The sequence below is a fragment of the Vipera berus genome (genome assembly GCF_964194415.1).
Source record: "Vipera berus genome assembly, chromosome: Z".
In the NCBI taxonomy this organism is placed as follows: Eukaryota; Metazoa; Chordata; class Lepidosauria; order Squamata; family Viperidae; genus Vipera; species Vipera berus.
This window is the reverse complement of record NC_138205.1, coordinates 79394093-79411783: the sequence shown is the minus strand read 5'-3', so window position 1 is coordinate 79411783 and position 17691 is coordinate 79394093. Positions and strand designations below refer to the sequence as shown.

The 17691-nt window shown below is 36.5% G+C and overlaps 1 protein-coding gene across 1 annotated transcript in view; it reads left to right on the top strand.

Moving 5' to 3' along the window:
- Positions 1 to 1178: 1178 nt before the first annotated feature.
- TMEM108 (transmembrane protein 108) overlaps positions 1179 to 17691 on the top strand; it is a gene marked incomplete at its 5' end in the record, with an annotated part of 121596 nt that continues 105083 nt past the window's right edge. The window contains one exon of the mRNA XM_081345668.1: positions 1179 to 1218. Coding sequence (XP_081201794.1) covers positions 1179 to 1218 — 40 coding nt within the window. The remainder of the gene's footprint in view (positions 1219 to 17691) is intronic.

Sequence of the window (17691 nt, the reverse complement as noted above, 5' to 3'; positions counted from 1 at the left end):
TTCACGTAACATATATTTATTATTTTATTTATTTATTTTATTTATTATATTTTTATACCGCCCTTCTCCCGAAGGACTCAGGGCGGTGTACAGGGCAATAAATATAAAAAACAGAATATAAAAGTTAAAAAACAATTAAATATAATGCCCAAATTTAAAATTTGACTTGTCAACATAAATTTTGGGCTGAATTCTGGTCATAAGTTGAGAACTACCTTGAGAACTACAAGATATAACTTGTCTTTCTCCTCATCTCGCCTTTAGTGAAAACATCCTGAAGGTGTATTGGAAGAAACAAAAATAGGTGAAGATTGTATATTTTAATAGTAATATTGAATTTGCTTACCTAATGCTTCCTTCATAAAACAAAATCTGTTTCAGTAATAATTGTTTTGTTCTCTGGCTCTTACTGCATAACTGCCATTTTATGAATTGTCTAGTATCACTGATTTGAATCCCCTGCTAAAAAAAAATTGAGAACCCCTGATGTAATGTTTAGAAATATTTTAATGAAATACTAATACAGGTGGGTTGTATTATTTACAGCAGGTTATAGTCCAGTCAAACCATTGTGAGTAATATGAAATCATGCTTATAGACTGTGAAATAAAAAAATGCGCCGAAGCCATCTGCCATTTTACACATGAATAAAATACCCCAAACTGCAGATATGTGGACTCATTTTTGCAGTTTACAAACATATTGTAGTGAACTATAGAATACAGCAGTCCAGGAGCAGAATCATTCTCCTGTCTGCTATATCCCCTACTTGGGATTCACCCAGTGGTGGAATTCAGCCAGTTTGCACCAGTTGGCAGAACCGGTAGCTAATTTTTTGTTGCCCAGGCCCAGAATGGACTTCGGGGAGTGACATCCACACAGAGAACCAGTTGTTCACATATTTGAATCCCACCATTGGATTCACCAATCAATTGGCATATTGTGGGGTTTTTTTAGAACCAGCGCCCTGGCTATCAATGTGTAAGAACAGTTCCATTTTTAACATTTCCCTAGTTGTATTTCTTCTGAGCCACTTTGAATTACTATGCAGGGTTTGAGAAGAAAATAAACTGGCATTGTTTTTTTGTTATTGTTTTTAAGTTAATCGTACATATATTTCTCTGTCCCTTAGACAGAAACATGAATAGATTGCAAGACAACCAAGAGCAGATGATACCATGAAGAGAAGTTTACAGGCCCTCTATTGCCAAGTGCTTAGTAAGTAAACAGTTACAAAGATTTAATGTTATACTTCTGTTACCTGGAGGAAAAGACACCCCCCCCACATATATATAAAATGTTATGTTATGTTATTTTGTGTGTGTGTGTGTGTTAGGTTTATTTTGTTATATTTATCATGTTCAGCTTTTATTTCTGTTGAGTTTATTAGAAAATATACAGCCATAGTGAACTAGCTAAAACTCAGGATGTTTGTAATTTGTATCAGAGCAAAAAAATGGAAATTACTAGTCAACCAGATATGTCGTTGTTTATATTCGGAATGTCCTCAGCTTTAAATGATAATGACAATTTGATCTCTATTTTTGAGCTTTTTATAGTAATTATGTTGAAAAATTCATCTGGTTTTATCTCTGTTATTTATCTCAAGTACCTCTTTTTATCTCTGTGTTCTTCTATTTTGGGAAAGGTAATGTAAAAGAATTTATTCTCTGATATTCTACCTCCTTCCATATCTAAACCAGCTGGTCGTATACCCAAAAAATATTGCAATGCAAGAAATAATGTAGGATCTGTGTGTGTGTGCATTTGTGCATTTCCATGAGATATTATAGAGTATTGGATAGGCATGTGTCGCCTGTTGCATTTGGCAGCATTTCTGTTTGATTGCATATTTTATTGGCAGTATTAAAATAACTGTATTCATGATCTGAATTCTGAATTTTCTAAAAGAATCTGTAGGATCCATAAAGGAGAATATTTATAGCTAGGGGTAGAAATGAGGGTTCCTGGATGTAATAAAAAGTCTGCTAAAGTAAACAACCAGGCTCAGGGAGCATTATGGACTCCTCAGCATCTGTAAGATTCCATTATGGTCATAATAGCAATATTTGTGATTTTAATATTCTGTCTCTTCTGTCATTTCACAAGCAATTTGTTTTATTGTAAAACACCTGAAGAAAAATTACAGAGAAGCTAGATGTTGTCAGTATTGTTTTTAGGGGTCTTTGGTGCTTAGTTTCTTGGAAATGTTTCATTACCCTAACTAGGTAACATCATCAGTGATAGTCTAGCAAACTCAGAGAGCACCAAGGACCGTTCATTTCAACCCTGAGATACAAATATTCTCCTGCATTGGTATTATTTTTAATTCACATAAAATATTTGCTCATAAATTTGTTATATTCAAGTCTTGAATAATATAGTGCAGGGCCTTTCAACCTTTTCACAGATTGTATCACTTTTAGAACATGACAATATTTGAGTACCACCAGTGCTTAGCAAGGTGTCAAAAACTTGATGACTAAAATTTGGGTTTTACTGATTAGATTCATTTGTTGTTACAGAAATGGCTAGTTTATAATATAATGGAAAAGTAAAAAGTTGAGGTTCAATGTTAATGCTTCCTTCTACTGCAACAGAGGAAGTCTGTGCTTTTCCCTTCTCCCCCTCACTTTTTCTCCCTTTTTCTTCCCCATTGTGTCCTACTATTTGGTTTTGTATTTTTGTATTTTATTCTATAGTCTAATACATGCTGGCTCAGGAATTCTGGGAGTTGAAGTCCATGAGTCATAAAAGAGCCGAGGTTGCCTACCCCTGGTCTAATAAATTACAAACTGTAGAAAAAAAAGAAAAAAGTACCAGTTTTAATTTCTTCGGTGGCTGTTCCTTTGCTGAATCACTTTCCCTTTGCACTGACAAATGCATGATGAATTTATCCATGTTTATTAATATGCGCCACTACCAGCTAGCTCAGGGGTCTTCAAACGTGACACTTTTAAGACTTGTGGATTCAACTCCCAGAATTCCTTAGCCCTCATGGCTGGTTGAGGAATTCTGGGAGTTGAAGTCCACAGGTCTTAAAGTTGCTAAGTTTGTAGACTCCTGAGCTAGCTGGTCAGCCCTGCTTCCTCTCTCCCTTCTGAGCTCTTCCACAGTGTAGTAAGAATGCAACCCCCCCCCCCCAATCCCTTCCCTGTATCTTTAAAGACACAGGAATCAAGTGCAAAGCAAGAAACACAAACTCCGGGTTTTTTTTCTCTTTAAGCTGCCTCAGAGGTGTCAAAATTTAATTTTAATTTAATTTTAATTGCATTTATATCCCGCCCTTCTCCGAAGACTCAGGGCGGCTTACAAGCTTAGCAGTAGCCTTCATTCTATGTATATGCCTGCTTATTAGGGCTTTCACACACACCCCAAGCGGCATTATTACAAAGTCAGCTTAATTGCCCCCAACAATCTGGGTCCTCATTTTACCTACCTCGGAAGGATGGAAGGCTGAGTCAACCTTGAGCCTGGTGGGATGCGAACCTGCACTAATTGCAGGCAGCTGGTGTTACTTAAGGAGGCATTAGCCCACTGCTCCACCAAGGCTCTTGTAAATGTTGCAACGTAAGACTGAAAGGCTCTGGCAATTGTGAAAAGCTTTAGCTTTAAATTAAACCTGCTTACCTTCAAAGAAAACTTTCTAAAAGCCATAGACAGTCTCAATTAAAGGGGGTAAAACTAATTACATTTGTTTAAAGGGATTAAACCTTTCCTGTTGTCTTTTTTCCCCTTCCCCTGCCCAAACCACCTCCTTTTATAGCCTCTCCTCTCTTCCCCCCCTTTTTTTTTCTTCAGTTCACCTCCACCTCCGAGCTGCTTCTGGAAGGGCCAATCAGATGGAGCCAATCAGATGGAGCCCTGTTGGCTCCTGGGGCTTCTGCCGAGCCCAGACAGTCATGCAGCTGCAGCTGCCTCTCCCTCAGGCTTGACTCACTTAGGTTCATTCCCCTCCGCTGCTACACTTGGCTAGCAGTCGTGTACCACCTGCCACGTGACAAAGTACCACAGGTGGTAACCGTACCACTGGTTGAAAAGCCCTGATATAGTGTATTACAATTACATTTTGTAAATTAAATGCCTTCTCTAGTTTCATTGATGTTCATTTTTTACAATGTAGCACTCATCTTTCTAGTAGAAGCACTCTTAAGTGAATCATATATTTATGGCATATTTATGGCATTATACTACAGAAGTTAGAAATAGTTTTACAGGTTTAATTCTTGCAGTTTAAAGAAATTATGACGTGTTTGCAAAAAAATAAATAAGTTTACAGCTCAACTCTGTATCAATTTTCTGAGATGTAAATCTCACAGAGTTAGGTGAGACTTCTAAATAAACAAATTTAAGTTTTCCAGTCTAGAAATCATAACAAAAGGGGATTTCAAATTATGTGCTCATTTCCAACCAGTAAAATACATTTTAAGGTCATAGAAGGACTGTCTTTCCTTCCTTCCTCCCTCCCAGTGTTAATTTAATTAATGTGAGATAAAGAAAATGTTCAGTTATTGTAAACAGCAAAATTGAAACTGATACTCTTCAGCTGGAAGAGTATTGAAGGCCCAATATTGACTCTGTTGATAGGACTTTGCATCATTAAATTAATATAATACAGTGAACAGTATAACAAACACTCTTAGATTTTAATCTTCTATTCATGAAGCAGAATTATTTGAACTATTGCATTATTTTGCCAAAATAAACTTCTTTCTTTGAACTTATGTTGATAGACATTTCTCTTTTTAATTAGTTCTTTATTTTACTGCAATAAATAAAAAAGCTATTATTCCTTTCTCAGAAGTAAAATTGACCGTTAAGGAGAGCAAGAAATGCAACCAGTTATGTATTGCATAGTATATTCTAATTTATTGTAGTTTTTCAGGGTTTTTTTTCTGTTTATTGTTATGATGGCCTGCAAAATCCTCAACAGGCAGGGCCAGATTGCTATTTCAGTGTATGTAGCTGGCATTGAAGTGCTCTGCTCTATACTATGTCAACCTTCTCATATGCTCAGATGTATGGCCAGTCTAGAGAAGAGAAGGACTTATTTGAAATACTTATGCAGTATTTCAGTATTTGAGGGGCTGCCACAAAGAGGAGGGGGGCAACTTGTACCAGAAGGCAAGACAAGAAACAAGGGATGGAAACTAATCAAGACAGAGAGGCAACCTGGAATTAAGGAGAAACTTCCTAATAATGAGGACAATTAACCAAGGGAATAGCTTGCCTTCAGAAATTGTGGATGCTTTATCACTAGAGGTTAAGAAGAGACTGGACAGCCGCTTGTCTGAAATGGTAGGGTCTCCTGCTTGAGCAGGGGTCTGGACTAGAAGACCTCCAAGGTCCCTTCCAGCTATATTCTGACAATGTATTGTTTTGCAACCTCAAATGTGATGACACTGCTAACGTAGGATTATGTCTTGGCAAGGCCACACTTGGAATACTGCATCCAGTTTTGGTCACCATGATGTAAAAAAGATGTCGAGACTCTAGAAAGAGTACAGAGAAGAGCAACAAAGATGATTGGGGGACTGGAGGCTAAAACATATAGGGAACGGTTGCTGGAATTGGGTATGTCTAGTTTAATGAAGAGAAGGACGAGGGGTGACATGATAGCAGTGTTCCAATATCTCAGGGGCTTCCACAAAGAGGAGGGAGTCAAGCTATTCTCCAAACCACCCAAAGGCAGGACAAGAAGCAACGAATGGAAACTAATCAAGAAGAGAAGCAACCTAGAACTAAGGAGAAACTTCCTGTCAGAACAATTAACCAGTGGAACAGCCTGCCTCCAGATGCAGTGAATGCTCCAACACTGGAAATTTTTAAGAAGAGACTGGACAGCCATTTGTTCGAAATGGCTTAGGGTTTCCTGCCTGAGCAGGGGGTTGGACTAGATGACCTCCAAGGTCCCTTCCAACTTTATTATTATTATTATTATTATTATTATTATTATTATTATTATTATTATTATTATTATTATTATTATTATTATTATTATTATTATTATTAGCCTGCTGAAAAACACCCATCCCAAAATCCAAAAAGGTTTTAACATGGAGTGTTTGCAGGATGGGATATTTGCAGCCAGCCCTCAGAGACAAGAGGATTCCTATTATGGGAATTATCTTTTTTAACATTAGCCTACTTCACAAAGTTACAATGTTGGTAAACTGTGCACAAGTAGAACTGTGCTTTAAAATACTGTTTGCAAATTTAAAATTCTCATATGCATAGCATTAGATCAGTTTTTCCAGAGACAGGCAAATCCATCAATTGGCACAAAATGTCTCAGCATATTTTGATTATTACTTTAAGAGACAGCTTCTTCACTTTTATGCATATTCTGGCATGTTTATAAAGAGCCGAAGTAGTTCATTTTCAAGATGAATGTAGCTTTCCAGAATTTTGTTTTCCATAAACTCTGTATTTGCTGTAGAAGATATTGTTTCCTTATTCAAGGAACCTGAGTGTAAGTAATAGAAGATAATATGTCTTATCTTATGCTAAATAAAGAAGTGCAACATTGTTTGGTATAAGATTTGCAGAGGCAGTGATTGAAAGGCAACTTTACATATAAAAAATTGAATGTGATATCACTGTTTCTGAACCCCTCTGCCACTGCACAAGTGAATATAATATGCTCAGAATGGGAAACAAAAAGAAAATAATGGATATTGAATCAGTTAAACAAGAAAGGAAAAATAATGGGAGAACAAAGTATTGGATATATTTTCTGCCTTAGTTATTTATAAAAGCAATAAAGCTGAGCGGTGGCTCAGTGGGTTAGGATGCTGAGCTTGTCGATCAGAAGATCGGCAGCTTGGCGGGTCGAATCCCAAGTGCCGTGTAACAGAGTGAGCGCCTGTTACTCGTCCCAGCTTTTGCCAACCTAGCAGTTCGAAAGCACGTAAAAATGCAAGTAGAAAAATAGGGACCACTACGGTGGGAAGGTAACAGTGTTCCGTGCGCCTTTGGCATCTAGGCATGCCAGCCACATGACCACGGAGATGTCCTTGGACAAACACTGGCTCTTCGGCTTTGAAACGGAGATGAGCACCGGCCCCTAGAGTTGGAAACAACTAGCACGCATGTGCAGGGGAACCTTTACCTTTATAAATAAATAGGTGAATTTGAATTCAACCATCAATATTAATAAAATACTTATAAATATAATATAATATAATGCAATATATAATATAATATTTAAAATTATGGACTATCTAAATTATATTGACTATTTGGTATAAACAGTTGTCTGACAATTCTGGGGCTACAGAAGATAAGAGTAGGGATCTTAAGAGAAGAAAGCAGCAGATATAGCAGACAAGGTAAGGAGAACATCCTGTGGAAGAGAACAGCAAGAAACAGGACCTTGGGTAAATCATGGCTGGCAGCTGAAGACTTCTTTAGACAGCCTGGCTTTGCTGTGTTCCCCATTCCATTTTCCCTGGAGGAGAGGGCTAGTGAGATGTTGGATTCATTCTCTGAAAAAGAAAAACTATATGGTTTTTAACCAGATGGTTTTCCCTTGCAGATTCCTCATCCCTGTTGTCTGCCAAACTCTGCAAAGTCCAAGCAACATTGGTAGTCATGATATTATCTAGAATATTTCTCCTATAGCTAGAAGGGAGGACAAGAATTTGAATTGACAATATTTATCAGGAAGCATAAAGAAAACATTCAAGGTTAACGTAGAGCATGCTTCCTAAGATCATTGGATTACATCTTTCACAATCTAAAGTAGGGATGCATGGTAAGTATGTTCTCCATTAGTTTAGTGCAGGGGTCAGCAACCTCAAACAGTGAAAGAGCCACTCGGAACCGGTTCCCTCACAAAAGGAAAAACTGGGAGCCGCAAAAAATATGTGCGCATGCGCGCATACGCAGAACAGGGTTTGACTGAAGAGTGGAGCCAAGGCGAGATATGCACCTACCCTGCGTATTTGAATTGATTGGTTGAACTTTTTTAGTCCCACTTTTTTTTTGGACTGCACATGGCAGAGGACCAGGAGCTGCAGGAGACGGCTGAAAGAGCCACATGCGGCTCCGGAGCTGCGGGTTGCAGACCTGTGGTTTAGTGTTTCCCTTTGTCCACCATCTACCTTCTGGCAGTGACCTTACTTAATGATAGCATTGGCCATTGAGTGATTTTGATACTAAGCTAGTCAAATATAGCTAGTAAATTTGACTTACTACAGTATCTCCCATTTTTATTTCTTTCACTTAACCATGTCCCTTTTTCCCTTTATTCTCTCTACCCTTCCTCCACCCCAATTTAAAATTCTAAAATAACATGGCATAGTGATAGTCCAGGGGTGTCAAACTCAATTTCATTGAGGGCCGCATCAGCATTGCGGTTGCCCTCAAGGGGCCGGGTGGGTGTGGCCTGGGTGGCCGTGGCCTACTGGGTGGGCATGGCTAGAGTGTGTATGGCCTACTGGGTGGGCGTGGCCAGCTCTACATCGTTGGCATCAAGGGTGCCTATGGGGGCCTGGGCAGGAGTGGGGCAGATCTGAGGGTCTCTGGCAGAAGGAGGGTCTCTGGCCCAGGGCCAAGGCAGTGGGGGCCGTTCCCTCACTGTTTCCAGGATGGCTTCGCGGGCTACATGAAACCACTTCGCTGGCCGGATCCAGCCCCCAGGCCTTGTGTTTGACATGTCTGTGATAGACATTTAGATCACATAAACAAATGTGCGTAGGTATCATTGAGGATACAAAAAGCCACTATCTATGAAATATTTCAGGAAGAAGTATCAAATCCATGCTTCACCAGTGCCACACATGAGGTGGGAATTTCAACTACTAATGCTGACTCAAAGTTTCCTCATCTTGGTAAATATGTAGAAGAGATTTCATCTTCAATGTGTTTTAAGGCACCCTTAGTCTATTGGTGAATTCTAAGCATATCAGTACAATATTATTTGCAAGACGTACTAAATACAGGCTCAGATTGAATTTCCTATTGTTGTGCAAGAATGTAGAACATTGGCAAAGGTCTCGCTGCTTCATAGCAACAAGTTTCCAAGTAAATGTTTGTGGGATTGCTGCTGAAAGCTGCAATTTAATTTTAAATTAATCTCCTTGAATCGAATAGTTTTCCATTCAATCAGTAATTTGATTCCTCTGTAATCCTCAGGGAACTTCTCCCTGACCAGAATTCAGGTGAGAGAGAAGTTTCCAGAGGAACTTATGAAAAGGAATATTGTATCGTACTGTATGTTTGCTTACAATATGCAGAGTAAGCTCTAACATAGAAAGAGCTACTGAGCATTTGCTTCAAATACCAAAATAGGTTGTGTCTGCAAGTCATTGTTCTAGAACCCAGAAATAACTATTGCAAAACAGTTTATTTGAAGTATAACAAAGGTTAGAAGAATCACTTCCTTTACACCAGGGGTCCCCAACCCCCGGTCCATGGACCAGTACCGGGCCTCAGCATGCCAGTAATGGTCCGCACAAACAAGCAAAGCCCCAACCGTGAGATGTAGGCAGCACACAAAACCACACTCTCCAGTCTACAGAAAAACCTTTCTCCATAGAACCAGTCCTTAGTGCCCAAAAGGTTGGGGACCTCTGCTTTACACAACAAATGCCAAAACAGAAGAAATAAAGATTATTTGAAGCAGAAAGATTATTTGATAACTAAGAGGCTAAGACTTGAGAGATTTGAACAGGTATGAGATTTAATTGATTTTGAGGCCTTCAGCCCTGAATGCCATATAATCACCAGAAAAAGCAGTGACAGAAAAAGAACAAATATTTGGAAAGGCTCAAAAAGTTGTGTTTAACTAAACCAGGGGTAGGCAACCTCGGCTCTTTTATGACTCATGGACTTCAACTCCCAGAATTCCTGAGCCAGCTTGGCTGGCTCAGGAATTCTGGGAGTTGAAGTCCATGAGTCATAAAAAAGCCGAGGTTGCCTACCTCTGAACTAGACAGATACATAGTGATGGATTACTGGTGGACTGAGACTGTAACTTCCAGAATGTTCAATTATGTGGAAATGTACAAAATTTGAAAGGTGATAGATTAGGAAAGGCTGTTTTATTCCAGCAATGAAGATTGCAATAGTGGTTACCTTAGGATAGATTTATAAAGCCTGCGAGTTACATCCCTGACTTTTTGGTTTAATATACATGTTGCCTATCCACTTAAAAAAGCAGACTTCTTTCATTCTAAATACATTGTATCTTTATGGAGTCTTTGTTCTTTTCATGTTCTTTTTGGTGATGCTAGAAAAGAACAGATTACGCATAATAAAAGCACACTGGAATTCATCCTAATTAAATGCATTCATTAAACATTTTACCTCAATAAATTCTCAGTGTGATGCAACAGAAGTTTGACATCAAAATGTCAGGGAGGAAAAAAAAGGAAAAATTCCTGCTTAATTATATAGATGTCATTTTTGATATTTTCCTTCTTGGCTTTTCCCTAGCATCATACTTTAAACTTCTAAAGAAACAAAATGTGGGAAAAAGTAGCAGGATATGGAGTCAATTTATATTCTGACCAACTCCAGGCAAGATGGGCAGCATATAAATTGAGTAAATAAATAAATAAATATATGGCCATCACATGATAATTCAACATTGCTGCTACAGTGGATTTGGGAATCTAACCAGTTGAACACCATCTGGAGGCCACATTTGGGGGTTTTTTGGAACAGATCCCTAAAAGTTAAGTTGGTCCTGCTTCTTTTTATTACAGACTTTCCAGAGTCATCAGGATACCATCACACTCCAAATTGTTAATAAATACATTAATAACCCACAAAATATCTTTCTTCCTACCCTACTGTACTATGTACATGGATAGGTGGACATTTGCTTACTTAAGTCTAAGTGAACTGCATCTACATGGAAGGAAGTGTGTAGTGGGGTGCCCCAGGGCTCTGTTCTGGGCCCAGTGCTCTTCAACATCTTCATCAACGATTTGGATGAGGGGATAGATAGGGAACTCATCAAATTTGCAGACGACACCAAGCTGGCAGGAATAGCCAATACTCCAGAAGATAGGCTTAAGATACAAGAGGATCTGGACAGACTTGAACACTGGGCACTATTTAACAAAATGAAACTCAATTGTGAAAAAAGTAAGGTTCTACATTTAGGCAGGAAAAATCAAATGCACAGGTATAGTATAGGTGGTACCTTGCTCAATAGTAGTAACTGTGAGAGAGATCTCAGAGTCCTAGTGGACAATCACTTAAATATGAGCCAGCAGTGTGCTGCAGCTGCCAAAAAAGCCAACACAGTGCTAGGCTGCATTAACAGAGGGATAGAATCAAGATCACATGAAGTACTAATACCACTTTACAATGTCTTGGTAAGGCCACACCTGGAATACTGCATCCGGTTTTGGTCACCACGATGTAAAAATGATGTTGAGACTCTAGAAAGAGCACAGAGAAGAGCAACAAAGATGATTGGGGGACTGGAGGCTAAAACATATAGGGAAAGGTTGCTGGAATTGGGTATGTGTAGTTTAATGAAGAGAAAGGTGAGGGTTGACATGATAGCAGTGTTCCAATATCTCAGGGGCTGCCACAAAGAAAAGGAAGTCAAGCTATTCTCCAAAGCGCCCAAAGGCAGGACAAGAAGCAACGGATGGAGACTAGTCAAGGAGAGAAGCAACCTAGAACTAAGGAGAAACTTCCTGACAGAACAACTAACCAGTGGAACAACCTGCCTCCAAAAGTGGTGAATGCTCCAACACTGGAAGTTTTTAAGAAGAGACTGGACAGCCATTTGTCTGAAATGGTATAGGGTTTCCTTCCTGAGCAGGGGGTTGGACTAGATGACCTCCAAGGCCCCTTCCAACTTCTTCTTCTTCTTCTTCTTCTTCTTCTTCTTCTTCTTATTATTATTATTATTATTATTATTATTATTATTATTATTATTATTATTATTATTATTTTATATATATAGTTTTCTTTTGGGGGGATGGAATGTTTTCAGATTAAGGCAGAGATTGTCAATTTATGGCCTTCCAAACATTACTGACCTCCACTTCCAGCGATCCTTCTCATCCTGAAAATAATTTATAGTTATCATAATAATGTTTTTTGTTGAATTTACCTAATCTCCTTCAAAGAGAGTGCCTGAGTGGCCATTATTACAAATGATTGTTGGAAATAGGAATTAATAGGGTCATAACATGAAGAACAGGCATGTACAACATGAGGTGCATTTTCCTATGCTCTGAAAATATGCAAATATCTCACTGGCAGAAATGAGACAGGTTTTCTTCTAGAAGCTCATCTACTGACAATGAAAGGAGGAGGAGAAAAAGAGGCAAATCACAGGACTCTTAATTAGTTCACTAAATTATTTATTGAGCTTTTTTATGAGTACAAATAATATTGAATATCAAAGTTAAACATTTCATTTTAAAACTATTTTCATAAAGTACACTGCAAACTAAAATAAAAACCTAATATAATACAATATTGATAACATTTATTTATTATCTTATGCCACATATGGTGCAAGCACAACAAAATTATATTTCTATAATTCATTGACATCAATTTTTAAACCACAAATTAAACTAGGACTATATGGAGTCCAGTTGTTCAAACTAATATAGTTAATGGTAGAAAGCCAATTCAGAGACTTAAGACTTGAAACATTTTGCTCAGCCAACTTTTAGATTCTGAAAATTAAAGTCTGATTTATTAGTAGGCAAGTATAGATTTTTCCCCAATAATGTTCATTTCAATCTAAGCTGAGTTTTTTAAGTATACTAACTTATGTTACAATGACAATGTTAATAAATGTATTTACATATTAATTTCTAAGTGTTCCAAAAAAATTATATAATTCTAAATTTGAAGATGGGATTAGAAATCAGAAAAAAATCCAAAGGTCGGGTTTTGTAACCATAAAGTATGCAGCTTAGTATCAGTTCCAAGGACATTATCATTACAAATGTACTAGTCATTAACAAATATTGTATGTATACTGTATGTATCATTCTGTATATATTTAGTCAGTCTGTCATAGAAGGAATGAGTGATAGGCTGTGCGGATTATAGACCAAATGACAGGATGAATTTCAGGCCTGTTTCCTTGTTTATGTAAACTATACAGGCTGTTATCTGCCAGACATCTGCAGGAAAGTGAAACATGTCAGTTTTTATATTAGCAAATCCGGATATTAAGCTTTGTTCATGGAGGTGACTTTTGAACTGGGTTCTTCCTACTTCTAAGCTATTAAAAATGAAACTTGATGTAGCAATTTTTGATAAATAATCAGTGTACTCCTGAGTAGATCAAATAGCCATATTATTTATTTTTGAAAGCAGTAATATTTTTCCTTTCAATGTTTATCTGTTACTAAACAACTCAATACCAATTAATATACACCACACTATTGAACTCTTAAGCTTCAGCGCCTGGTGTTTTTCCCCTCCTAATATCCAGTGCAATATTTTAATCAAATCTTCAAAATTGAGCAATTGTAACAAAGGAAAAGTATAGTCTAGTCCTTTAACATTTGAAACCTTTAATGAGTTTCTTCATATAGGGACAGCAATGATATGATTAAGAGAAGATTTTATTAGGAATATGAGCTTGGATTGGTTGAAACTTAATCCACTGCTGAAATCCTAAATTAGCTGTCAGACAGATGTCTGCATTAAAATGTTTAATAAACTGCTCATGTATTATTCATGCATTTTAATTAATTTCACATAAATCAACTGAAGTCAACTAGATTTCAGTATCAGTTACCATTTTATCTTTACATGGATTTAGATATATGTAGCTATATGTATTTTATAAATAAAACTTGATATATAAAGCTTTTTAAATCTTACATAACAATATGGTCCATTTTAAGTCATCATAAGCCTATTTATTTGCCATGTGTGCTTGGAGATTATACTAGTTCGGTATCCATGACATACGTAAGCTTCTATTGTGTATGTTAATTTCTTTGTTTAGAAACCAATGAATATATTTTTGATAAGAGCCAGTATGGTATAGAGGTTAGAGTATTTGAGTAGAATTGGAATATAATTATCATAAATCAAATGTTCCTTCATCATTCATCATGATCTCGCAGCTGAACTTACCTCAAGGCAAAAGAACATATATGAAACTTGAATTCCTCAAAGAAATAAAGGTATAACAAATAGCTATATGCTCTTTGGAACATCAGGTTAATTGATATGTCCTCCAGAGCTCCAGTAATTTTACATTCATCTGATCTAAATTAAAGCTGCATACTTTTTGTGTTGTGTTGGTGCTTTTCATTTATAACACAGGCAAGTAAGATTACTTGCAGTAGAAAGAATCCCACCCATTTTTTTATTTACCCAGATAATTAGCCATCAAGGAATCAGCACAAACCAAGACCACTGTTTTCCAGCTACAGGTAGCAAGAAAACAGCATTTTTATTAGGATTGCCATAGGATTGAAACATTAAATCCTCATGACATCAAGGGAGAAATCTGTTGTACAATGCAAATACTGTGCCAAGTGCCACCTTTGAACTCATGCTGAATCTTGCTGAATTCATCTCAAAGCCTGCTAAAATTAGCAGAAGAGTGTTTACCTTTAATGCTGTTTTTGGCATTGGGTTATTTGAGGGACTGCCTCTCCATGATTATATGAACTCATCCCATTAGATCTGGCAAAGAAGGCATGCTGTAGATACCATCTGCCAGGCACCTATATTTGAGATCTGTCTTTATAATCAGGCCTGGGGATCACAGATGATATCTTAAGATGGCTCTAGCATTATACTTAATCTACTCTATTCTGTACCAGATTGTTGTATTTTTAATAGGGCTAATTTAATAATTGTTCTTATCTATTTATAGTTTATTTTAATAGCTATATGCTACCCAGAATCACTTTGTGGGAGTTATGAGGTCATACAAATAAATAAATTTGCAACTAAATGTATTTGTAAGGGCATTGGAGATCTATCCCATAGCCATATTCTTTTTTAAAAAATTTTTTATTAATTTTTAAGAATTACAATCTTTAGAGCTTAGTAAACTACATATCTGGGTTCATATATTTAACATTAACTTCTTCAATATAAGTCTATTCCAATATTTTTTCCCTGATCCTCCTTTCTTCCCCATATTTTTTCCATTTTCCCCTCATTACACAATTACAATTCTTGGTACTATTGATGTATACAGAGTAAGATATAAACATCTTCATAATATTTTACTAATATTATACAAATAACAATAATATCAATTCATTAATCAATATCCTGTTTTAGTGCTCTTGTTAAAGGTTTGACTTCCCATAAATATTTAAAGTATCTTTGTCAGTTATGATTTTTTCAATATTAATTACATTTATATAGCCAAAAATTTTATTCATACCAATCCTCCCCTTATTTACATATTTCCCATATCAAAAGAAGAGAAAAATGCTATTTTAATTCTAAATCGTATCTTTCATTATAAAAGTCTAATTATATCTAAGGGTCATCCGTTCTTTTAACCATATTCAAACAGGTACTTAAACATATGATTCCCCCTCTAATAGGTCAAATCTTCTATTTTTGTAAATCTAATTCTCGCTTTCTTTCTTTATCAAGTAGCTTTCCAAGCCAAGGGCAATTAAATCACCCAGGAATTTTCTTTCTGTTTTTATGAAAGTTGCTTGGCATGAGGAAGACAATTTAGGTAGGGTATATTTGGGGGTGGGGAATTATGCCCATTTATGTTCCTTAAGCAACTCCCACCTTCCTTCTCCCTCAATTTCTTCCCTCATCTTTTGTCTCCCAAATTATAACATTTCCCTTGACAGCTCTATGTTCCATTTCCCAAAATCTTCTTCCTTGTCATCAGGTGCATCTTGCAAGCTTAAAGGGTAAAGGGTCTTTTGCAATTTCATTGTAATGGGTAAGTCTTGTAGTATTTTATTTCTGTAAGATAGTTTATATTTCCCTTCTTTCATCTTTTCTGTCTCTAGGTCCATTTCCTCTGCTTCATCTTCCGATCTCTGATTTATTTGTTCATACTTTGTAGTCATTGTCTGGGAACTTTCTAGTTGTAGATTTAATTTGGAGATTATATGCAGTATTCATAATCCAATAGATTTTAGAATACAGGCACAGTCCCAAAAGCAATATTTTATAGTGATCCTTTGTCTCAGGCATCCAAAAATTGTCTGTCAGGCAAGGTTACAATCCATAATGTTCAAAATATTCAAAGTGTTCAATTTCCCTGAAAACAGCTCAAAAGTCTCTTCCAGCCAGACGTAATCAAAGATCAAGGTTTTTTTTCTCTTCCACTAGCTCTTGAGATTAAAAGTCCAAGCTCAGTGGGTGTTTATAGTCCAAAAAGGTCAGGGTTATAAGTATGCCAAAATATTTTCCTTTATTGCCAGCTGTTCTCCCTTAGGCTAGGAATCACCAAGCAAGTAGGAAGCTAGTTATAATGTTGTACTCAGATCCACCACTAGATGTCATTCAAAAATCCATTTCCCTTTAACATAAAGGATTGATTTCTTATGTTTCACCTCAATATTTTTTTCCAAAGAGAAAATCTTAACAATTATCTCAGTTCTCAAATTTCAAAACTATAGCTTTATGTTAGTTCCACTTCAATACTGTGTATTTCTGTCCCCCATAGAAATTAAAGCGCCACTTCTGTTCACATTCTTCTGAAAGGCTTCTTGGGAGCCTTTCCCAGGAAATCCAGTTGTAAAATAGTAAAGAAAGGATCAATATTCTCACCCAGTTCCAAACATGCTGTTTACGATGTATTTTTTTTATTAAAAAGTTTTACAATACATTTTATCTTTAACAAACCAAAAAAAGAAAAAAAACCCTCCCAGCCCCCTCCCCCCTACCCTCTTCCCCCTCCCCAACCCTCCCCAACCCCTCCCTCCCTTTCCCCTCCCCCCCTGCTTCCCAGAGCAAAACACAGGGTATAAAAATACAAGCAATCATAATCTAACTTACGCAAACAATCCTAAACTATTCAAACTATCAAACTTTAACTCATATAGGTAAATTCCAAACATACATATATATATCATATCAATGATTATTCAAATACAAAATAATACCTTCCAATCTGATACCCAATAAAAACAATCTCAAATAAGCCAATTTATATCAATTGTCTAAAACTATTCCTCATTCCAACTAAGCTTTAAATTCACATTATCCTAATGTGTTATACAACTTAAAATACCATAAATTACTTTCCAAACTTAAGAAATTTTTATATAATCACATCATTCTTATATTCTTATATTCTTATATTCTATTACCTATTGCAATATTACCCATAAAAATATTACAAATTAACTTCAATCACAAAGAAAATAATTTATATCAATTTTATAAAACTATTCTGTCCAACTAAAAGCTTAAAATTTTTCATCCAAATAACAAATCATAACCTACAAAATATCAATAAACACTACTACAAATCTTCCCAATTAACTTTTCATAATCATCTTAGAACTAAAGCAACACAAAATAATACATAATTATTTTATAAGGGTAAAAAATATATCCCCAAATAAGTCCTTCTAGCAATTCCAATTCCCGTAATCCTTATTGCATTATTGTCTCTTACAGTTATGTGACTAAATCTTCAGGCTTGATTCATTCGTCCAGAAGTAGCACGCCTCTTCCAATTTCTAGCCGCCTCCAGTGATAATGAAATTTGACCCACTCCTGTATCTTTCACATCTGCCT